Source organism: Nothoprocta perdicaria, unplaced genomic scaffold, assembly GCF_003342845.1.
Source record: "Nothoprocta perdicaria isolate Ctin4 unplaced genomic scaffold, notPer1 scaffold_65, whole genome shotgun sequence".
NCBI classification, from domain to species: Eukaryota; Metazoa; Chordata; class Aves; order Tinamiformes; family Tinamidae; genus Nothoprocta; species Nothoprocta perdicaria.
The window spans coordinates 3,464,008-3,488,985 of NW_020455921.1; the positions used below are offsets into that span (position 1 = coordinate 3,464,008).

The 24,978-nt window shown below is 36.7% G+C and overlaps 1 protein-coding gene across 1 annotated transcript in view; it reads left to right on the top strand.

Annotated features, from left to right (window-relative positions):
* The window catches only part of ST18 (ST18, C2H2C-type zinc finger), a 163,743-nt gene that overhangs the window by 88,914 nt on the left and 49,851 nt on the right, over positions 1–24,978 (top strand). The window contains exons 4-5 of the mRNA XM_026050101.1: positions 5,517–5,571; positions 7,261–7,291. Of these exons, the coding sequence (XP_025905886.1) occupies positions 5,517–5,571; positions 7,261–7,291 (86 nt within the window). The remainder of the gene's footprint in view (positions 1–5,516; positions 5,572–7,260; positions 7,292–24,978) is intronic.

The window sequence follows — 24,978 nt, forward strand, 5'->3', positions numbered from 1 at the left end:
CTGTGGTTAAAAATAATCAAAACCATAAAAGAAGGCATATTTTCAGAAGTATTCTTTTAGAACATGCTTTTTTTTAGATATTTTTTTCTTCTTACTGACTATTACTGGGTGACTTAGAAGAAGATAAAGAAGAAGGAACAAACTTCAGGCGTCAGTACAGGCAATGTTTCATGAAAATGTGTTTTAAGAGTTTGGTACAGAAATATTAAAAAGCAGAAAGTCTGTTTTTTCACTTTTATGAATCAGAATGTAGAAGTTTTGTCTAGGTGCTATACATACTATTTACATTTTCTTTTCACTCTGCATTTCTTACTTTCATCCTTTCATTAATATTTCATATTTTAAAAATCTATCATATAGATCATATAGATACATAGTGGCAAAAGATGCACTTACATATATGTACAAATGGTTAAACACAGTTCTATACTATCTACTGCTCAGTTATATATTAAACAGACTACAGGATATTTTCTTGTTTTATGATTTTTTCATAAGAAAAAGTTCATTGTGACTATGATTCTAGATTCTTAAGTCACRTATTGAAAAGAAACATTAAAGGATGGGTTCCAAAACAACTGAAAAGTTTTCTCCAAAAGTATTCTTTATAAGGAGAAGGACCATTTTCACATACAGCACTGTCTTTTCTTGCAGTATAGTACAGCACAGATGTGTTCATAGTTCTTGGCAGGATCCAGTTCAACTTTGAATTCTGAGTTTTGCAATTAAAACTTGAAGGATATCTGTGCCTTAAAAGTCATCATTGTTTTCTACATATATATATATAGGTCTAATGACAGATGTCCTCTAATTACCTCCATACCAACTAAGGTATGGATAACTATATACAAGTATATGAATTTAGAAAATTGATTTTTTTTCAGATCACTCAAAATCAGACAAAAATTGTACAGGGAAGTTATTCAACAAATTTCATTTTGAAAATGAAATATAACTTTTGTTGGAAATCCACAAGGAAGCATCAACTTTTATACTCCTTACTGCTAAATGAACTGATGATTTTCTTCTGTCTAGTTACACAGAAGGAAACAGACTGCCACTCCAGGAATCTGAAACCCACTCAGGGAAAGTCATACTTGTACAGAGGAGACATTAGAGAATGCAGAGCTCTTATGTTAGCTCTTTCCAGAAGGTGCACGCGGCACTTCCCTTTTCTATGTCAGAAGCACTGATGTCATGCTTTTTTCACAATAATGTGCTAGTGGTTCAGCTCAGCTTCTGAAATTAATATTTAAAAATGTGAAAATAAACTGGAGGAGTCATTATTATTAATATAATTGTTATTGTTATTAATTCACATGCCCTATTTCAGCTGTTAGTCATATTCTTGGATCTCATTGTGATATCAGCACATGCACGCATGCACAAATATGCTCCAGGCATGCATAAAAACAAACTGAGAGCCAAATCTTGATTCCCTCATGCGGGGAAGTATTTCCAGGTCCTTCTCTCAAATATTCTAGGTCCTCTGAGGAACAGTAACATTTATTTTATTTTATAGTCAGGAACTTTGAAACGGTTTGCTTGGCAAATAAGTTTCCTGCTATTTCAACAAACTCATCTGGAGAAAAATGAATACCCTGCTGCATGGACACAGCAATTTACTCCAGTTTCAGTCAAGCAGAGTTTGTCAGTAGTCACTGGCTAGTTTTCAGCTTTGCTGACATTGACTTAGCCTTATGTCTCAACCAGTAATGAAGAAAAGATGAAGGAAGGTCTCTTTTCACATTCATAAGTTCAAAAATAAAAGCATTTGTAAATTTTGTGGGATTCGACAGACTATGCTTTCTGAAAACAATTCAGTATCAAAATCCAGAGGAAATTTTCAAACTACAGAAATATGCCTCTAATGATAGAACTCCAACACTAATGAAGTCAGGCACTAATTTCTTAGTCTGATTTTGCAAGGATGTAGCATTGCAAATCTGCTCATTCCCTGTATTGTCTGTCTATATTCCTGATTGTATATCACACACTAATTTCTTCTGAGTTTGTTAACAAATTTGAACTGGTTTTGAATGGAAAGWGTTTGGATGAGTTTAAACCCCATCATATCAGATAATCTAATCATAAGATATAATAGCACAGTGGAAATGGTTCCTGTCTTTATGATCTACTTGTTTTTATTATCCGATGTGTTTTTCCATATGAAGTTTGCCCTTGMAAAATATGAATTTTCAATTCCTGGTGGAATTTTCTTGGGAAATACTTATATATTATCCTGATGGTCATGATTGCTAAAAAATTAGTAGAAACATATCAGCATAGCTATTTTGTGCACTTTTGACATTATTTTTCTCCCATATGTCTTCTTCTCTCAAAATATCACATATATATATGGTAATTACATATTTACATATGTATATATGTATTACATGACATACATATTTGGTGATGTGATGTCCACTAGGGAAGAGTGCAGTTATCCATCACCTTGCACAATGTCAAATCTCCAGTGTCTATAACACTAAGAAGATATGTTTCCAAAAATTCACACTCTCATAACAATTATCTCTAAACAGTTTGGTTAGAACAGTTTGGATAGAAGTTCTCATTAGACTTTATTTGTTTTGTTCTTTAAATATTTTTCTTTTGTTCTTTCCTTTTTGTTATTGACCGTTAGAATGGTTTTCATTTGCTGTCTGTGATTGTGTTTTCATATTAAAAAATCACTMGATAAAACAAGAAGTGAAGTTTTTTTTTTACTTCTTCTTTTATTTCAAGCTATCTCTGAAAGAACTAGAAAAAGACAAGACCTGAATTCAAATTTTCACCAAGACAGGTCTTTTTTTTCAGTCACACTTTTAAAATTCCACAGCTTTAATTTTCAAGTAACTGAAGTAAATTTCAAGTTAATGCAGGGCACATTTTGTAAGTTAAGCCATCCTTTATATAACACATACATTTAAAAGGTGATTGGTTTACAATACAGTATGCAGAGGCTAAACACTCCTATCAATTGTAGTTTTTAGTTGATTAAATATCTCTCATAATTTCAAATTATTACAGGAAAGAAAATCAATAGAAAAATTGCCTACATTGATTTTATTGTTGGCTTTCTCTCCTTGCACAGTTTTTTAAATACTCATCACAATGCAATGCCTATTTAGACTAAAGTAACTGCTATTCAGTAGAAGCAGTGGGCACTTTTTGTTTCATAATTAAAAGMGCAGCACTGTGATTGGTGCGGTATTTATTATGAAATGATGACAAAGGAGTACCAGTGGTTTTAATAGTTTTAGCTTACAGGAGCTGCTGTTAATTTTGTCTGTAGAGTTGCAGGTGAAATAATGCACAGTGGATAAATAGTCTATATTGGTTTAACTGAACATAATATATAGTGTGTTCTGGAGTTGTTTGTCTCAATAGACTATAGTAATCAAAAGTAATGAACCTATTATGTGCAGGACCTTGGAGAGCATAGAATGGCAGTAAAAGTGTGGCACATAAAAGGTTTATTAAAGGAAATTAAAGTCCATCATTGCCACACCTGCTCCCCTATTATAAGTCTATGGCAGGTCAGTGCCTTCAATCACAACTCAGCATCAGAGAACAGAGCCATGTTTCCCATTACCATTGCAGTCACATTGCAAAATCTCGTTCTCCAGGTTTTAAGGATAGTAACAAAGTAAAGGCTGCCGTCAGCCCCACTATGTAAACACAAGCCACATTTTTTCTTCCTTGCTAAGAAGGAACATCAAATACAAATTTAAACAGAGAAAAGATAATATTGCTTGCCTTTGAAATGTGTTGTGATCTATGTATACTTTCATTTCAGATATCACTAACCCAGGTTTTAGAATTAGATTTCTTCAAGTACATGAATACCCCTTTTGAATGCTTGTGTTCTTTCCTGTAAATAGATTTTTATTCTCCTGGCTGCATATCATGTGTAGCCATATATAAATAATGAACTATAAAAAGCCAGGAAATTAGAGAAACACTTCTTTTCCTCTAGAAAGGCTGACTAAATGGCTTTTCTTTCTAAGGTTGATTCTGCTGTATTCTGCAAGGTTCTTTCAGGTTAGACATTCAAAACATCTCAGTTATCTGAGTCATGTAAACCTAAAAATAAAGCATCCTCAGATCTTCATACTCTATAGGCTAAAAAGCATAAGAGCTTATACATCTTCCCCATAGAGGGTAAATTAGTGTTAGTGCTGATGATCTTCAGGAAGAGTGAAATGACAGAGAGGATCTTCAGCTGACATGAATTGTCATCTTCTGCCAGAAAAGACTCACAGATGCTAGGAGTAGGCAACTTCTGCTCTCCAGAGAACAGAGACTCCATGGCTACTTTTGGCCTAGCCAAGTTACAGAAATCAGAAGCTAGTGTRTGCATTTGTTCCTACATAACTATCCGTGGGGAAAAAAAAAATAGAATGGCTTCATCCACAGCATGTTTGACCATCACTATTTTAGAGACCGAGAAAATGAGATTCAAAGCAAAGATAATGAAATGGTTGAAGAAGGATTGCAGAGTTCCTGGTATTTTGCCTAGTTAAAAATTCCTTATAATAGATTCTGCTTTACATAAGAATTAGGTGTTACTTTTAGAAAGAGTAGGAGTTTGCCTCCTTGGACATGATCAGAATTACACTGTCATGCAATCTGCTATATGTCACTGCAGCTCTCCACACCAGAACATGAAATCTTAATCCTTTTGAATTTCAGGGGTTTGTAGTAAAATCCATGGATTGAAAACCTGCCCCTACAATTATAGATTTGGGCTAGATCCAAGATCAGAAGGCTGGTTTAGATATAGCCAAAATTGTCATATGAGAACAGCAATCTTGCAAGGTGACTATTATTTCAGTCAGAAATCTTAAATCTTATGGCAGCAGCTCCTTTTTTTTTTTTTTTTTTTTTTTTTTTTTTTTTTCTGTAAAATCCAAAGCTAATCTTCTCCCAAAATGCGGTAAAAATCTGTAACCTTCTCCTCACTAAAGCATACTTAAGAAGAAAAAATCATAAGTGGTGCAATATTTTGCAGCTGTGCATATATATTTATGCATAGGCAAGTAAGAGGGTTTCACTCTTTAAAATTTAAAGTTGTCAGAGAAGGTTGTTCAATTGCAACTGTTAGGATATGTTCCACTTACAATGGTAATGGTGGGCAAAGGTAGGCAGAGGGCTTTCTGAGATCTGTTATTCAGGGAAGTGGATGCTGAAAGCAACAGTCACAAGCATTGCCATTTCTAACCTTCTGTCTTCAGCTAACACCTGTAGGCCTTGTCGTTAAACCTTAAAGTGTCATTCATAACCATCACTTTGTTAAACAAATCTGTATCATTAAAGGTATCTCCTAGGTATTTGCTAGATACTCACAGATGGCTTTTTATCTCTTTGACAAGTTTAATAAGGCATGATTATTCTTCTTTCTATTTACCATCTAGCCCTTGGAAATGTGAAAAAAAAAAAAAAAAAAGCACTGGAGACTTTTTTTTTCTCAATGACAAAAGGAATGAATTAAAGACTTTGTATTAATATTACAGATGGATGCAGATGGGGAAAATAAAAAGCTGCGCACACGCTCAAAAGGAACCAAGGGTGAGTTAGTAAACACGTTCCACAACCCTGTGCCCAGCACACCACGAAATAGGATCGCTTCTGCACACAGTCCCTAATGCACAGCAAGAGAATGTGTGGCTTCCTTAGGGCTGCCTTTTTTTTAATCAAGGCAGGACACAAACTGCTGATATTAAGAGACATAAAATTTTTAGCCAGAGTTTAAAGAAAAGCAAAAAAATCTACTCTTTGCTCGTTTCTTCGAGATGTTTCTCAAAGAAAATAAAGGTTACACTTTTTATTATGCAAACAAATATTTTCAGTAGGAAGTAGGACCAGGCAACATTGAATGCATGCCTTCAAAATCATATGTAAAATTTTATCTCAGCCAACTGAATGATTTTTTTTTTTCTCTCTTGCCATTAATTGTCTAAAGTATCTGTATAAATATTCCAAAAGTATATTTACTTTAACCAAAAGATGCAAGTGTATGTGGTCAAGGGGAACGGTATGCTTTTCTTTTAAGTATTGGCACTTTTGCTTCATATRTAGAGTTATGACATAGTTGTATTTCCCAGTTATTTCTCTCTTTTTATAAGGAACAGATGGAAATACAGTACTGAGAGATAAACAGGCCCTTAATGATCTAAACATCTGGAAAACATGATTGACTAGCAATACGGACCTTTCTGGAAAATAACTTTCTATTTTAATTTATAAGACTTCTTGTGGCTATTGATAATGAGTAGAAAATGGAGATACRTAAAAATAAATGTCAAAGTATTGCTTTCCCTGTGAGCATTTCTGCTTATGACTATTATTGGAGGGAAAGAGGACCCATCTTCACTCCAGTTTTAATGGGAATTTTGCACTCTCAAGATTATTAAAACAAGGCAATTTGACTGCCTTCGATGTCAAAATTCAGTAGTGCTATATTGTTAAAGTTATGCCTTCAGCTTCAAGTTGTGGTCATAATGAAAAGAAAGTGCAGACTGGTTTAATTCTCTAGTTTCATATCACTAAATAGCTGATAACTGCTAGACTTCACTTAGGAAAAGAATTAAGAGAGTCTGACTGGCTTTGAGACAACAGACTTTAATTGTTATCAATACAGGATTTAACCTTCAAATCTTTTTTGCTTAAAAGGCTAATTACGTTTTTGAGAACTTATAAAATGTATTTCTCTGTGATTTTTTTTTTTTTTTTGGTTATTTGTTTGATTTTTAAACACATGCACACATGTCCATATGAATTAGCAGGTTAGGAACATTTTCCCAGAAGTGAAACAATAAATGTTGCCTGTACAACATGAGTAATCTTTAGGACCACCTGTTGGCTTTGTCAATAAGCTGTATATCCTTGTGTGGACAGGTATTTGTAAATACAATCCTTCTTCATTCCCAAGTCAAACTAACATGCTGCAAAAGCAGAGATTTCTCATCAAGCTTTTAAAAAGAGCTTTCATTTTTYTTTTTTTTTTAATTTTTGCATATTTTTCTGCTGAAAATCATTCTCTACATTTTAGACGTAGCTTATCTAAAATAAAGGAGGGAATTCTACATTCAGTTAACATTTGCCGGTAGTAGCTACAGTCCTGTGGCTAGCATGAAATATCACCTGTGTTTTGATAGCCGCTCCTCTGTCATCACAGACAGGCAGGTGTGAGGTTACAGAAAGCTCAAGTCTGGAAGTGTAAACTAATTCATTCTTTCCTTCTGCTTTTGTTAACAGCTCAAGTGGACTCTATAGCTCAAGAGCTCAGGTAAGAACTTATGTAGTTTTTATTTTATTTTATTTTATTTTATTTTATTTTATTATTTTATTTTATTTTATTTTATTTTATTTTATTTTATTTTATTTTATTTTATTTTATTTTATTTTATTTTATTTTATGCTTACATTGATGAATTCATTCCAAGTATATTGCAATAGCATAGTGAATAGTGTATCATATAGAGACTTATCACGGCTCTGGCAAAAAGTAACTGATGCAGATTCACTTTTAAAATAATCCCCCCCMMAAAAAAATAAAAAAAARACATTAGCAATTATCATGCAAGTATAACCGAAAGTTAATGCAAATTGGGCAGGATTCTAACGTATCCTCCTCATCTTTAGTGTGAGTCAGGGCACAAAATAAAGAAGTGTGGTTTCTGATCAGTCTTTTTTTCTTTTTTGTCTGTAATAAATATTACAGTAGTTTAACATATGAATATCTGAACAGAGATATTAACCTTTATGGAGTTTTGTAAATTCTAAATGCAAAAATTGCTCATTTTCCATCAAGTAGCTTATGAAGTTCTACATTTTATTGAAGTACCAGAGAATATTTTTCAAATTTACACAAAGATATCCAGTCAAAACCATAAATTTTGCAAGAATATTTCAGATTGCTAACAATTTAGTAAAACGTTAATATCTGAATTACACATCCTGTGTATAACAAAATATAATGATTGAGATCTCTTTTCTTTAAAAATAGCAATTTTACTAATGTGGTCCTTAGAGCAATATATGGAAGGACTTCAATATGTTCTTTAAGTCCTCAAGAAAGAACATGCATTACTGAATTCAGGTTTATCACCAGGATAAGATTTCTTCAGGTTGCAATTGAAAAAAAGTAGTAATCTTGTACATGAGTGTACAAGGGTTCTCAAAAATATTTAGAAGGGTTGCAAATCACTACAGTTATCCACCAAAAAGTACAATGAATTACAACTGCAAAATAAATTCTGAAAGCTTTTTTACAAAAACCCTTAAGAATTTTTCTTATATTGTGGCTACACTCTTTCTTCTTCATCACACATACTACTGAGCTACTTTGTTAAGTAGCTTGAAGATTTGACAYGTTTGAAGGCTCATCTATCTAGGGAAAAGAAACAGCACCTAAGGAACACAGCATCCTGTGGTTTGTCAGGTCAACTAAAATGTCTTTCCCTTTTTAATACAGGGCATGGAATAGTATACARTTAAGTCATATAATATTTTAAAAATTGTATTTTGTTATAAAACTGAGGAAATTATAGGCTGCTTTTAGTTATTCCATGAACAGAAGCATAGGCTAACTTTTCAGATAAATTATTCACGGTGAGTCACTCATTCAGCTGTACCCTGAACCTCATTTTTCTGTATGGCTTTGGTTTCCTGAGATTTAGTGCTTCTCTTTTTTCCACTGTGCATCCCTAATTTATGCACCAGAAGGATGCATTAATCCGAAGAGGCAGTCATCCAAAAATGAGGATGGTCCATGTGTTCCTAAAAGAAAAATGTTTGAAAAATAGAGGATGTACAAGTTTCTACAACATCAGGGAAGCTGTAATTTATGTGTTATCAATTTATATAGGCTTTTCCCAAGTAATTTTCTTCTTCCCCGTGAAATGTAGAGCTGTGTTACTGATTATTTTTATGTATTATGCTTATATGAAAAAATGTACGTTGATTTGAAACAGCGGACTAAAAAGTCATCCAAGCTATCACCAAGCCCTTAACTTGGTTTTTGTATTTCTAAAATACAAAATTTCATACTGGGTATCTCAGCAGTCAAGTAGCTCTATTAGCATATTCCTCAAGTGATCAACATTTGCACACTCACTTGTGTATGAAAAATGAGAGACATAGGGTCTGCTTTTTGCAAAATATTGCCTATGCGGTGTATTCTTATTACTCATATTATTGTGGAAGAATTATTGAACATTCTTCAAGTATTAAAGAATGAAATAGTCTATTATATTCCCTGGACACAGATATTGGAATCCCTGTCTTTTCTGACCAAGGTTCTAAATGCCTTGTTGGCTGAGAAATTTAAATCCATGCTTAATTAATTTCCCCTTTTCCCCTGGCTTATCCTATCTGACAAAGCACTTTTGCACTCCTTATTGAGTTTCTGTTACAAAGTGCCTTGGGATACTTCTACATGAAAGGCACTACATAAGCTTACATGCTTATATTGTATTACTATTAGTTTCATAACATTGATTGGTTCTAGAGCATTTGTCAGCCTTTCTTATTCTGAAAGTTGTGTTTTACAAAAGTAGAGAAAAAAAATTAAAAGAAAAAACAAAGAGTTACAATCACTGAAGTCACATGAACCAAGCACATGCAATAATACATGAAAATTTCTGTCTTCTAAATTTCAAGGATTACCTGCTTGCTTACTGAAATTCAATGACAAAAAACCCCATTGAATTTAGTAAAGTCAAGATTTCAACCAGAAATCTAGCTATGACTTTACTCTCATCCATCTCTTTATAAGAAATAGTTGGCCTTCCTCTTTAAAAATTCTGTTTTTAAAAAAGGTCACCCTAAGGCCAAGATGTTCTTCTTTAGTAAAATGACTAAATACTACTTTACATTGCACTGAGTTTTCAGAGGACAGTATTTTTTTCCAGACACTGAGCACCTGTTTACAGTAGCAATGCTGTTTAAGTGCCAAACTTACACTGATTTAATATAAATTATATTCCTTGAAGAATACCAAACTTGAAAATTACAGTTTTTCACACATACATATTATTAATATTGATGCTTTGCTAGTTCACATTTATAAGACTTCTTTTACAGTACATACTGTATATGCAGTGTTTAAGTATAATTTCCTAAATTTAATAAGACATCAATAATCTTTTAGTAGAAACCATTTCCTCTTCCAGCCTTAGTTATTTACTTATGAACAACATAGTTTAATCTTTCATATAGGATTATGAAAGCATTATATAGCATTTCATTGGTAGCAAATTGCTCACAAGAAGTGATGAATTTTTATCACAACCTAAACACAGCAAAACACAGTATGATATGTTTAAAGTGAGTGCTGAAGCCAGGAGTTTTCTACCCATACATTCACATTTGCATCTAACATCCTTTGGGCACACCATCTCTGTTGAATCCATCTTTCTCAGGAGGCATAAAGTCTTCTCTTAGTTGATTCAGTCATGGACCATTGAAAGGACCAGGACCTTCACCTATCTTTAGCTTTAGAATGAAATCCAAAGGGAAGTGAGGAATATTAGTGTGATATATTCTCATTACTGTGTTCCACTTAACAGATGGGATACAGTATGATTAACCATCTGTAGGTTGAGGAATGACATCTGGGTCAGACCAAGGAAGAGCAAATTGGTTTGATCCAACCTTCGGATTAAAAAGCATGGATCACATTGGGTAGATCCATCTATGAATAGGAAAGGCTAAGTTTCTGAGCTAGTTACAGGTGAAACCAAGTATTTCTGTCTTTTGTTACTAGTAATTAATGAAAACTGAATGAGACACATGTGCTTCAAGTCAAAGAGAAAGCATACGCTCTTTGATGGCTGCAGTCAAACTTCCCCTTCTTCTCTATAATGTTAGAGCATTTAAAGGAAAGTTACATTTTATCTGGGACTCATCACCCAGATGTGAAACTTGTTAAATACTCAGATAAGCTGAATTGGTCAATGCAGGTAAACTAGATATGAGCATCTTTTTTTTTTTTTTTAGCATAGAGAGAAGTGGTAGAGCAGAGAAGTCTGAATTTCTTTGACAGAAGGCATAACTGGACACTTTACCCTTTACTGATGGTTTTGTTCACAGGATGAAAGAAAAGGGTTGTGCATGCCTAGATGCGTTTAGAAATGAAAGAATCATTGGTAACTCTCTCTGTAATCTTCATAAAATATATAGGTTTTCAAGAAGTATTTGTATGAAAAGAAAGCAGTAGCCTGACAGATGACCTGAGAAAGAGGTAGTAGTAGTGCTTAGATGATGGAGGGAGAAGCAAGCACACAAAACAAAATCTAGGATTGGTGAAATAAAAGGTTTCAAAGATGTTCCTCAACAATAGCTAATAAAGCAATACTTGCTTTGTCTAGTTATTACCTTGACAGCAAACTTATCTTGAAGAATTATCTAGAGGAATTAGAGAAAGCCATTTATTACTACCTTGTACTAAGAAAAACTCTCAGGCTTGGACTTCGTTTCTTGCTTTCACAAAAGCAGGTCTTTAACTCAAGCATATTTTCTGGAAACCTCTAGAAAAAAAAAAAAAAGAACATTTCCTATGATACTGAGTTAATATATTTAGAATAGAACTGAAATGGACTCCTAAGTTTCCAAGAAACCCATCTGCCTCCCACTGACATCGAATGTGGGGCCCCCTTAGTTTCTAATGTGCTTTGCAGAAATAAAGGCTGTCCTGGAAGCATATAGACTTACTAATAAATTCAAAAAGAAGACAGCCAAACTCCATAGAATTATATCTTGTATCTGTCAGAATGTTTATCTTGATTTTGTTTAGGAAGTCAGATGGAGAAGTCTGATTTTGACAAAAAGTCCGTGCTGCAACTGAAAATTGAGTATTGATAGCATACGTTCCCAGCTGTCCTCACCGATGTTCCCTATGGCCGGGACAGGGTCATGTCAACTTGTCATTCAAATATTTCTTCATGATACATCCAAGCGAAACATTTTGTCTGAAACAAAGATCTGCATGATGCTCTTTGTTGTTGTTGTTGATAACTGATTTTCAATCAAAATACAGGTGTATCTCTTAAGATCCTCTATTCCCAGTTTAGGAACAGACTGTCAAGAGTATGAATCAATTTCTCTTTAGCTAGGACAAGAGACTTCTTCCCTGTCCTAGTCATTGAAGAAATTAAATTGGTTATGAGGATTTAAAAATGTTCATCCTTTGATTCTTATGTCATGACTGCTGGTATAATCAAAGCTTCTTGACAATGCTGCCAGATTCTTAAGGAATTCAGGCTAGCACATTGGTCAATACTTTCCTCAAAGAATGTGTGGAAAATTATGTTTTATGCTAAGGAAAAATATTTTTAAAGTGATGTTTAATGGAAAATACTGTACAGTCAAGAGTAAACAAATCCTGAACAGACAGTATGTAGTACAATATGAGATAAAGATAAGCATATGCTAGTCATAGACCTAGTAAAATAATGCTGCTGAAATTCAACTGTCATTATTTATGTCCTGTATATAAAATGTTCTCACCATGGCTAAAAAGCAAGCATAAAMACCAATTGTATCTGCAGTCAAGTTCATGGGACTGTCATGTCTGAGATCTTCCCTTCATCTTCCAGTCCCTCTCTAATGAGCCATCAAACTGAAATCTGTATTACTGACATCTCTCTCTCTCCTTCTTCTTCTTCCTCACCCTCTCCTCTTTCTCTGCCTCTCCCTCTCTCTTCTCCTCTTTCTATCCTCTTCCTTTTTCAGTGCTCTGTTGAGTTTCTGAACCCTAGGGTTTTGCCCTTTTTTTGTAGGCCCACACACTTCATACTTCAGAAACAGGTCATTCAACATCTTCAGTATTGAAAAACATGACTAAAATTACAAAGAAACAAATAAGCACAGAAAGAAATTCATAATTCAAACATTTTCCACCTCAAGTTTTCTACCTTCAAACATTCATGTGAGTGGGTTGCTGTTTGCATAAAATGTTTGGGTTTACTGTATAATGAATATTAAATAACACATGTTTTCCTTTGAAATGTCATTTTTTGAATGAAAGTATAAGGGTTTATAAGATCAGTCATTCTTAAAAATAGTTATCATTCTATCAGGAAGAAGAAATAATACAGAATGGTTATAGGTGATCACAAATAATCGCTTCAGTATTTTGCAGGTAACTCTCAGGTTAATATTTGACTTCTTAACTATTTAGTGAACCGTTCCAAATAACCATTACAATAACTAAAATAGGATCTGTATCTCATATTGGTTTAGAGATATTAGTGGCTGGAATTGTTAATTGCAGTGAATCATTTGTCCAATTCCTGTATATATTAGAGATTTTTATTTTAAGCATTGTAATTTTTTTTATCTTGCATTTATTTATAACATTTAAACATTCTGTTTTATGTCCAGATTTCCATTCTAGTCTTTCTATCTGAGTTGATACTTTATTTGCCTCTCTGTTAATTTTTATACATTCTATTAATGCCTTTCTTCAATAACAAAGACAATAGATAAGTTGCTAACATATTATAGGTCTCTCTTAATATGTTCATACTATATTCATTTCTAGCCAATACCTGAAACTTTCATGTCTTGTTTTCTCCCTCCAATATATTTTATGTGGTTGTGGTTTTATATCTTTTCTCCTTGAAGATTCAATTTAATATATAAAAATGTAGTGATTAATTATTCTCATTGTATGCTTTTCTGTTACAGTTAGTTCCATAATATATGTCAGATCCACATCACTTTAATTATGTCTGCTAGACTAGCAGATAGCTATTTTCAGTTCTTTTTCTGCCTGACAGCTTGTTGAGCCTTATATTGTTCCTTCTTGAACATTCTTGAACTAAAAAAAATCCTGTTATTTAATGTATTCCATACTTTGTATTGTATTTTCATCTATTTTCTTTTATTTCCCAAGAGTCAATATCTTCCATCTCAAATGCTGTGTTCATCATCACCCAGTAAATATTATAATTCTAAACCTACAGAGGCATCTACAGTCTTAATATTTTCAGCTGAGTGACAGAATACGTTAGAACCTTATAGCCCCAAATACTGTTTCCTCTTATGGCTGATCTTTTATCCATAGAGAACTACCATATAGAACCATATAGAGATTGCAATGTCAACTGTCTCCTATATACCAACCATGAGTTAAATATTATGGCTGACTCAACGGCTGTGTCTGTCTGATATCAAGGATGGATGGAGCCAAGCAAAGACAAGCCAAAACAGACTGTGGACGGCCTGGAGATAGCAGGGAATAAAAAAGGATACAGCCTTGGGATCTCCTTCTACATTATTAAAGGGGCATACTGAGTTCCGACAGTGGGTAGCGTATGGTCCCATTTGGGAAACAAATAAAAAGAAAAAAAAAGTGGCTTATTTTCTTTTTACATCATTTCTAGCAAGAGCGCAGTTACAAGTGTGATTTTTTTTTTTTTTTAAATTTAAGCATTTCTTAGAGCCAACAGACTGACCACTCTTGTGAAAAACTTTCTAGATCTAAAGATTTCTGGATGGAAATTTCTGTCTTGAAATTTCATCTGTTCTAAGCCAAATTCCTGGCTAGGGTCTCACTGGCCTTTATTCTGTCAAACCTGGACAAACTGAGAGATTGAATGAAAAAGAGATGAGATTGACTGGATTTGGCCCAACTCTTGGGCATTCATTTATATCACTGAATTTATGAATTTGTTGACTCCAGACAATAAAAGCTAAGTTTTCACTGAAAATGACTTAACTGTCTTTCAGCTTTTACTGAAAATTACTTAACTGTCAAAGAAGGGTCCAAATCTAAAACTCTACTCATATTGAATTGTTGGTCTCTATTTATAAGATTTTATCATCAAAGTCTTTATGGTACTATATATAATTGTGTGTATGATGCTATTTATGCATCCTGTATTTATATCCTATCCATATTTTATAGGAATAACAACAATCTGAGGAAGAGCATCTACTTCATTAACTTAGTATTTCAGTCATAACATTTATATGCATTGCTTTATATATAGTAGGAATATATTTATAATCCTACAAGCACTTGAGCAGAAATAAGAAAAAAAGAAAGAGAATTTAAATATGTGCTGTCCTGTTCTTGGAGTTACTTGGAGCCTGAAATGATTGCCGTTTAGCCTCAGGCTTCACTGTGAGCTTGAGGAGTGGATACATTTCACCATAACTGCATTCCCTCTCCTGTGTTATTGCTGACTTACCACCACTCTGCTCTTTTTACATGCTTCTTTTATTTGCTAAATCATTTCACAGGCCAGATATTCTTTTCGGTCAGATGGCCTATAACACTTAGTTTACTGTCTGAAACATCTCCAAGCTCAGTACGTAATGACTCAACACAATTACCCATTTCTCCCCAGTCATTTTTGGGGACTAATAAATACTCCTTCACCAGCAAGGCTATGGCAGCTTCTTTTCTTAAATATCTTTAAAAAATAAAATATATCTTTCAATATATAGCTCCAGTCACCTTTGTTACGATAGGATATTTTCTCCATATTATTATCTGTCCAATTCTGATATTTTTTCCCAGTTAAACCTTTCTTTTCTGTATATAGACAGACACTTTAATACTATCAAGTTAGTGAGTTTATTTTGCTCCATATTAGTGTTCATAAATATGAATTTCCTTTTTATCTTTCTCCCATCTATACCTTATGTGTATTCCTTTCATTTTAGTTCAGCCCTGGATTGAACTCCTCACAGCTCTAACATTTTAGAGTAAGAGCTTTGGCCATATATAGCAGTAACATCTTCTATTTGTAGAAGGTCCTTTAACTCTAGAGAGATTGCTGCAATGCTCAGGAACAAGCCCTCTCCCTTACACAGATACAACTCATAAATCAAGCATATGGATTTCTTGCAGATGGAAGGCGTGAATGCATTTATTGTGTTGTCTGAGATAAAGAAAATGAGAAATATTCACTTTTTTTAATTAACATTGGAGTAATCATGCTAGTTCTGAGCTTCTATCACTGCCATGCTGATATCAATTCGACAATTCTATATTGTGAGGATCTTTTTCTGATGCACTTTATTTATTTCAATTATTCCTATTTTAATGCTTAAAAATGTTGATGGATGGTAATTACTCTTAGGTGACGAGTTCTTTCTCAAATGAATTGTTTGGGAATTTATTGGCTGAAGATCTTTTTAGCTGAAACTTGATTTTTTCTTCATAATTTAGGTTGAACCTCAGTCATGCAAGCCAAATGTTGCACATTGTCTAAAACTGTTCTGGCTATATTTATTTTACAAAATACAACAAAATGTGAATGTTACTTTGAACAACTGAAAAGGCAAGTAACTTTGACTCCATGCTAGCAGATATATGTTCAGCTTTTTCTCAGTGATAAGAGACCACTGGTCCTTTGCATCATTAGCCTGCAAAATCTCATTTAGACTACAATGCAGATAAATAGGAGACAAAGCCTTGCAAGTCTTTGTAGGATTGAAATATGAAAGATAAAGAGACAGGATGAAGTGCCTAGAGACTTCTCTTGAGTTGCCATTCTCAGTGATGAAAAAAAAAAACAACAAAAAAAAAGTAATCAGTTGACTAAAAGTCCTTATTCCATACACAAATTATTTTCTTTACATCTTCAGAGAGGCTTTAGTTAGTTTTATTTTTAGCATCTATAAGGATTTTAGGATGGAATACAAAAAAATGGAAGTATTGTTTAGCTGTGGTTCTGTGAAGGATATCACAGAATCACAGAATGTTCAAGGTTGGAAGGGACCTCTAGAGATCATTTAGTCCAACTTTCCTGCTCAAGAAGGCACACCTAGAGCATGTGGCACAGGGCAGTGTCCAGGCAGGTTTTGAAGACCTCCAGAGAAGGAGACTCCACAACCTCCCTGGGCAGCCTGTTCCACTGCTCTGTCACCCTAACAGTAAGGAAGTTCCGCCTCACCTGGATATGGAACTTCCTGTGTTTCAACTTATACTCATTTCCCCTTGTCCTGTCACTGGCCACCAATGCGAAGAGCTTGTCCCCTTCCTCCCTGCATTCTCCCTTCATGTATTTATACATGTTAATCAGAYCTACTCCCAGTCTTCTCTTCTCTAGGCTAAATAAGCCCAACTCACTCAGTCTCTCCTCATATGAGAGATATTCCATTCCCTTAATCATCTTTGTTGCCCTCGGCTGGACCCTCTCGAGAAGCTCCACATCCCTCTTATCCTGGAGTGCCCAGAACTACACACAGTACTCCAGGTGAGGCCTCACCAGAGCTGAGTAGAGGGGCAGAATCACCTCCCTTGACCTGCTGGCAATACTCCTCCTGATGCCGGCCAGGATCCCATTCTTGGCCACTGCTGACTCATGGTTAACTTGGTGTCAACCAGGACTCCCAGGTCCCTCTCCGTGGAACTGCTTTCCAGCAGGTCAACCCCTAATCTGTGCTGATGCCTGGGGTTATTCCTCCCCAGGTGCAGGACCCTACACTTGTCCTTGTTGAACCTCATGAGGTTCCTCTCTGCCCAACTCTCCAGCCTGTCCAGGTCCCTCTGGATGGTAGCACAGCCCTCTGGAGTGTCGGCCACTCCACCCAGCTTGATGTCATCTGCAAACTTGCTCAGGGTGCACTCCGTGCCCTCGTCCAGGTCATTGATGAACACGTTGAACAGCACTGGGCCCAGTACTGACCCCTGGGGAAACCACTGGCCACAGGCTTCCAACTGGACTCGGCCCCATTTATCACTACCCTTTGAGCTCTGCTGCCCATCCAGTTCTCGATCCACCTCACTGCGCACTCATCCAGACCACTCTCCCARAGCTTCCATATGAGGATATCATGGGAAACGGTGTCAAAAGCCTTGCTGAAGTCAAGGTGGRCAACATCCATGGCTCTCCCCTCATCCAGCCAGCCAGTCATCCCATCATAGAAGGCTATGAGGTTCGTCAGACATGACTTCCCCTTGGTGAATCCATGCTGACTCAACACCTTCTTCTCCTTCGTATGCCTAGAGATGCTCTCTAGGATGAGCTGTTCTATCACCTTTCCAGGGGTGAAGGCGAGGCTAACCGGCCTGTAGTTGCCCAGCTCCTCCCTCTTGCCCATTTTGAAGACAGGAGTGACATTGGCTCTCTTCCAGYCCTYGGGCACCTCCCCTGCTCTCCAGGACCTCTCAAAGATGATGGAGAGAGTCTGAGCAATAACCTCAGMCAATTCCCTCAGCACTCTTGGGTGCATCCCATCCGGGTCCATAGATTGTTGGRTGGCCAGTTTGCCTAAGCGAACTCTAACCCAATCCTTCTCAACCCGTGGAAGGTCTTCCTCTAGCCCATTTATATCTCTTCCACTTGAGCCCTGCAGTTCATGGGGGGTCATCTTAGCAGTAAAGACAGAGGCAAAGAGGCATTTAGTAACTCTGCCTTCTCGGCATCCTCCGTCACCAAGGCCCCTTCCCCATTCAGCAGTGCACTAACATTTTCCCTCACCTTCCTCTTGCCGCTGACATATTTATAGAAACCCTTCCTGTTGTCCCTGACATCCCTCGCCAACTCTAATTCCACCCGGGCTTTGGCCTTCCTCATTGCGCATCTGCATTCTCTGGCGATGCGCCTATATTCTTCCTACATGGCCTGGCCCTTCTTCCATAAACTGTGCGCTCTTTTATTTTCATTAACTTTGCCTAGCAGCTCCTTGACCATTCATACAGGTCTCCTGCCCCACTTACTTGACTTCTTTCTTGTGGGAATGCACCGATCCTGAGCTTGGAGGAAGTGGTGCTTGAATATTAGCCAGCTCTCCTGGACTCCCTTTCTCTCTAGGACCATGACCCAGGGGACTGCCCCAAGTTGCTCCCTGGAAAGGTCAAAGCCGGCTCTCTTGAAGTCCAGGGTAGCTATCCTACTTCTCGCCCAGCTTCCTCCACGCAGGATCATGAATTCCAACATCTCATGGTCACAGCAGCCAAGACTGCCCCCAACCCTCACATTTCCCACTAGACCATCTCTGTTTGTTAGTATCAGGTCTAGCAGCGCCCCTCCCCTTGTTGCCTCATCAACCACCTGCATCAAGAAGTTATCTGCAGTGTTCTGCAGGAACCTCCTGGACTGTCTGTTCCTGGCTGTGTGGTTTTCCCAGCAGATATCAGGGTGGTTGAAGTCCCCCAGGAGGACCAGGGCCTGTGATCGGGAGGCTTCTTGCAGCTGCCCATAGAAGGCTTCGTCCACTTCCTCGTCCTGGTCAGAAGACCTGTAGTAAACTCCCACCACCGTGTCGCCCCTGTTGGCTTGCCATTTTATCCTCACCCACAGGGTCTCTACTCGCACTCCATCCTCTCCTATGCTGAGCTCTATGCATTCCAGTTGCTCTATCACATAAAGAGCAGCTCTGCCACCTTGCCTTCCTACCCTGTCCCTCCTGAAAAGYCTGTAGCCCTYCATGGCCACATTCCAGTCATGGGAGCTGTCTGACCATGTCTCAGTAATTGCGATGAGATCATGGCCCTGTAACCACACGTGCATCTCCAGCTCCTCTTGTTTATACCCCATGCTTCTTGCATTTATGTAGAGGCATTTGAGTGGGGCTCCCAATGTTCCTCTCCTTCTTGTTGGTACAGCTGCAGCCTGACTGTGTGGGCCTCCAGAAGTTCTTGTATTTTGCCCTTTGGCCTCTTCAGTCCTAGAGGACCCTTCACAGGCCATGGCACTGGATTGCTGTGGGTGGCATAACAGGCCATCAGTCACCATCTCATCTGCTGCCCCACTGATACCCCCCATCCTCGAATCTAGTTTATAGCCCTCTCGATGAGCCCAGCTAGCTCCCGACCCAGTGCTCTCTTCCCACTTTGAGAAAGATGGACCCCATTAGATACCATCATGCCTGGTGCCACGTAAGGCTTTCTGTTACCAAAGAAGCCAAAGTTATAGCGATGACACTAGTCATGGAGCCACATGTTAATGGACTGTACCCTATGATTTCTTTCTGTATTGCTGGCAGCGCTGGGAAGAACCGAACAGAAAATGACCTGAGCACTTGTATTCCTGATCGTCTGCTCCAGCTCCCTAAAGTCCCTTTTGATTGCCCTCAGGCTACGCGTTGCCGCTTCCTCTGCACCCACATGTAGGACCAACAAGGGGTAATAGTCCATGGGTTGGATCAGTCTGGGAAGTCGTCTGGTGACATCCCTAATCTGGGCCCCAGGAAGACAACAGACCTCTCTTGAGGTAGGGTCGGGTCTAGCTATAGGTCCCTCTGTTCCCTGAACCTGAGAATCACCCACAACAATAATCCTCCTATTCTGCCTCCTGTCCRTGGTAACAACCTGTGCAGTTGGACTTTCTGACTGTGGCACCTTTTTTGGAGGGGACGGACCCACTCCCTCACCCTCCACTGACTGCCCTACCTCCTTGAGGGCCTCATACCTGTTGGCCAGGGGCATCCTCTAGGGTAAGATGGGAGAAGGTTTCACCTTGCCACCTCGACACTAGACTTTTATCCATACATTCCTCTGCTCTTTTCTTTCTTCTTGATATGAACCGTGTAGATTTTATGATCYAATATTCATGGTCAGAAGTGATGCAATATACTTTCTTCTTGTAGAAAAAGGTATTCTCTCTCTATTTATAAAATCTATGACTAATCTATGTCTTTTGAGAGTAGAATCTAGAATTTGTGTTTGAATATACTCAGGATATATTTATTCCTTCATATTCAGTAATTTCATGGAATTGGAAACATTAGACTTGTCTTTGAATCCTTGCATATCATTTCTGATGATTTAGATTTTCACCCCTTCTGTGGGGATTCCAACTTCTCTCTCTGAAGARACCATATTTTAATAGCATCTTTATGTTTCTTCTCAGTGTTGACAGCAATGTAGGCTGATAACACTATCAGTCTCAATTGCACTGAGCTATAAAATTTACACTCACACTTTACAAACAATGAAGGTTACTTAAGGAAACAGAACATAAATCTCACCATCTTCATCTGAAACCAATGTAAACAATTGAGTTATATTTACTTTCATTGSCTCCCACCAACTTCTGTTGTCAATCTAAAGTTTCTCTAATTAATAGTACTTATTAGAGTTTTCAGATGCAGAAGAATGCATAAAAAATGATCAAACTGCATTCTGATATTGTAGCTATTTTCATATACCTTCAACACTGAGGGGTCATGCAAACGATGTCCTTTCAGCTGTCTTGTGATCAGGTCTAAGWAGACTTCATCCCCCTTTCTGTACCCAGTGCTAATAATTGTTCCTGTTCAAGCTCGGGTTTCTTTTTGCGAGAGTTTTGGGGTGTCACCCTTGTACAAGTATAGCCTAATCTTTGGGGAGACATTGTGTTAGTCAGAATCCAACTACATCTGTTTCTTGGATAATCAACAGACACAGAAGAGGGCTAAGTTGGGGAGAAATTCAGAATTTGTGTTCCTTTTCAGTACTTCGGAATCATTATAATCTTACAATTCATATGTTCTTTTTGTTTTACTTAACATCCATTGAAGGCACTAATGAACATCAGTTCCTGGCTAGCCAGACCCCAGGTTTTACCCAACATGGTAATTGTTAGCTCTGTTATTCTGTTTTACCAACCTGCAGGCTGCTATATGTAAGAAAATATCCCTTCAAAATCTGTAAGTCTTGCCAACAGATTAATGACATAATTCCTTGCCGGTTACAAAATGATTATAGTGACAATGAAAAGTGACAAACACATCAAATAGATGTCCCTAAATAATAAATTTGGGGAGGAGGAGAACTACCTGACTGTTACACTGGTATACTACCAATGTCTCCCAACCATCTAAAACATGTTSTGAGCATAAATAAAACAGAGAGGAGAGCCTAGTAAATTCTATAAAGGTATTGTTTAACATGCATCTTTTTTGAATACATGCAACTAGGTCTTACATGTCTTATATTTTAACTTAGCTCACACTATGAAAAGTGTCACAAGATTGTTTTCGGTAGCTGAGTCATTGACTAAAAATACTACTAATAAAAAATATGCTCATTATAGATAATACTAAAATGATTTATTATTTATAAAATTTAAGTACAGTTAAAATGGGGAAAAAGCAAGTATTGGCTTTGGGCTCATAACAAAAAGAGCTTCTCCTGTTTTACGAGCCTCAGATTACCAAATAACCTTGACAGCTGAATCAGTGTTCCATGACAACAAGCAGGCCATTGATAAATAGCAACAAAACTATTAGATGTTGAATTTATGAGATGAATAATAGAAAAGCTAAATTAGAGGTTTACCATTTGACAAACCACAGCTTGACAAATCTCTGCTAATGTGTGCGCCTCTGTATGTGTGAATGTACATAAGCAAAGAAAGGAATAGAAACTTTAAGACAAAGATGAAATCAGCATGCCATTAGTGTTATAAAGGCATAAATATACTCTTTGTGTAGTAGTTAGATTCCCAATTTCCATTATCAAATACTGAACAAGGCACTTTTAAGTGCTTGAAAAACCCGACATATGTGGAGTTGGTTTCTTCTGATTTTACTGTCATAATATAGAATGCCCTATAATGTAGAAATGAAAAAGGAATTAGATGCTGAAACTAGCTCTAATAAACCAATGGATTCCAGCTAAAAGTAAAAATTAAAAGTTTGAAATGTCATTTTACTAAAGGCATTAGCAAAAACAAAAGCATATGCTGCTGGAGTTAAAATACTTTCCTGGCCCACGGAGAGTAATTTGTACTTCTCAGGAAAAAAGTAAAACTATGTTTCTTCATGCTCCTAGAATCAGAGTGGAAGGTATAAGAAAAAGAGTTTAAGGAAATGTGAGTCTCAAACACTCACTGACTTTAAAGTGGTGTGAACTACAGAGGAAATCTGAGTGTCTGCTCATATAGCTACATATATGTATATACATATATCTTTATAAATAGGACAAACTAGTGCATGGTATTCTTTCCTAAAGAAGAAATCATCTAATATGAGCAATGTGCTTCCAGGCAGATTTGTAGGCCTCCCGTCAATGACTTTTATGAGGCAATTTTTGATTAACAGCTCCATAATACAGCAAGAGAGTCTGGAAATTTGACTTGAGCAGAACCTGAAGTCATATGTTTGCTCCAGAAAGTTGCTCCAACAGCATACACAGGGGACTAAGGAGTCATGTGAGCAGAGTAAATCAAAGCTGCATCTCTCCTCCTGCCAGATTATAGGAGTTACAGTCAAGTGGGATTCTTGTGCTCCCATTTCCCAGTTCAAAACTGCTGGTGGCAAGTGGCAGAAACACCCTTGGCACTCGACTGTTTTGTGCTGCCATCTGAGTTTATCTGTTAGGGTTTTGGTGAAACACCAATGTGTTTAAACCCTATTGTGTCTACCCACAGTGGAGGGCTTATAACATTGATTTGCTAGTAGAAGATTGTACTCTGTGAACAGCAATAATCTTCTTTTCTTACTATGCTTTTTTCTAACTTAAATGGAAGTTAGTCTATAGCCAGACAAATTAGACAAGTTGCAGGATTAATATTGAAGAACTAGGTGAAGTTCTGTGACTTGTGTCATACTAGATGATCTAATCGGACCTCCTGCTCTAAAAGTCTATTAATTATGCTTCTGTAAGAAACATCTGTAGCTTTGTCAAAAAGAAATTAAACCCTGGAAATTCATCTGTTCCTAAACACTCTCTCAATAACTGCTGAAGGTAAATTTGTAATTTGACAAATAGATGAGAAAGATTTGAAAACAAATCTAGTAATAGCTTTAATTGACAGAAAACTGTGAAAGGTTTTTCAAATATTTGTCAGTTATGAAATTTTCCTACAACAATATGGAGGGTATGTCCTGCCATTCCCAAATTTATATCAAGAAACTCTTACTTTCTTAGGACAAATTATACATATTGCTCTGCACCTCATTCATCCCCACAGTCTGCTTGTTATATGGATATCTTTTCCAAATGGAACTTTTGGAAYTGTGATTCTCACCTTTAATGTGATACTTGTACTATTCTGTACTCAGAAGCTGAGAAATAACGAAGAGGCCATAATGTATTCATCTACAGCAGATGTTTAGAGTCCAGTATTGCTGATGCCCATAGCATTTGAGCTTTTACAACATCAAGGATATCCACTGTGTTTAAGATGCATATGGTAGAATTTTAACATTCCTCCAAACTGCAGATATTCATATTTCCATGTCCTTCATGTTTGCAATGATGAATTGCCAAAAAGGTGCTTAGCCAAAAATGGGTATTTTTTTAAAACAAAAAGCTCAAGTTAGTCGTATGCTTTCATCCAAAACAATCAGAACCTGAGCCAACKTAGTGCACATAAGATACCTTGGAAGGATTAATTTATGCTGTTGAGCTTTAATATGTGAAACCAATAGGAGCTGTCTACACACATGGATTTTTTGCAAATCTTGTAGCTATGTCATGGAGCCAAATACAAAATCCAGAACCTAAGGGCATCATGTAGATTTGTAATGCACCCTGGGGGCCTAAGGTTGAGAAATCATTGAGTGGATTACACAGATTCATATATGTATTTTTTTCATCTCTAACAGATATAACATAAACACTATTATTTGTATTACATAGATTTTGTAGAGTACTATGCATGAGAGAACAATCAGCAAAACAAAATCATTATTCAAAAAGTAAAAAAAGGAAATGGTGGGGTTTGGAAGTTCAGATCTCTTTAGTAAGATGTCATATGATCTAACAACTATACACCATACAGATCAAAGGGTTTATTTTGTCAGAGTTTAACTACAGAAGTAAGTGATACGCAGACCAAGGCGTGGATTTTAGAGCTGCTGAAAGAGGAATGTTAGAATGTTAGAAATCTTCTTTAAGAAGATGTTAGAATGCATGGAATGTTAGAAATCTTCTTKAAGAAGACAGTCATCTCTTGTCATCTCAGTCCCCTGAAAGCCAGGCATCTAGGCCAATCAAGACCTTTCTAGGGGAATGATTCACCTTCTTTATCTGATGCACCTACTTTTAAATGTATTTCCATCTGGAGGAATCTATTCTCTTCT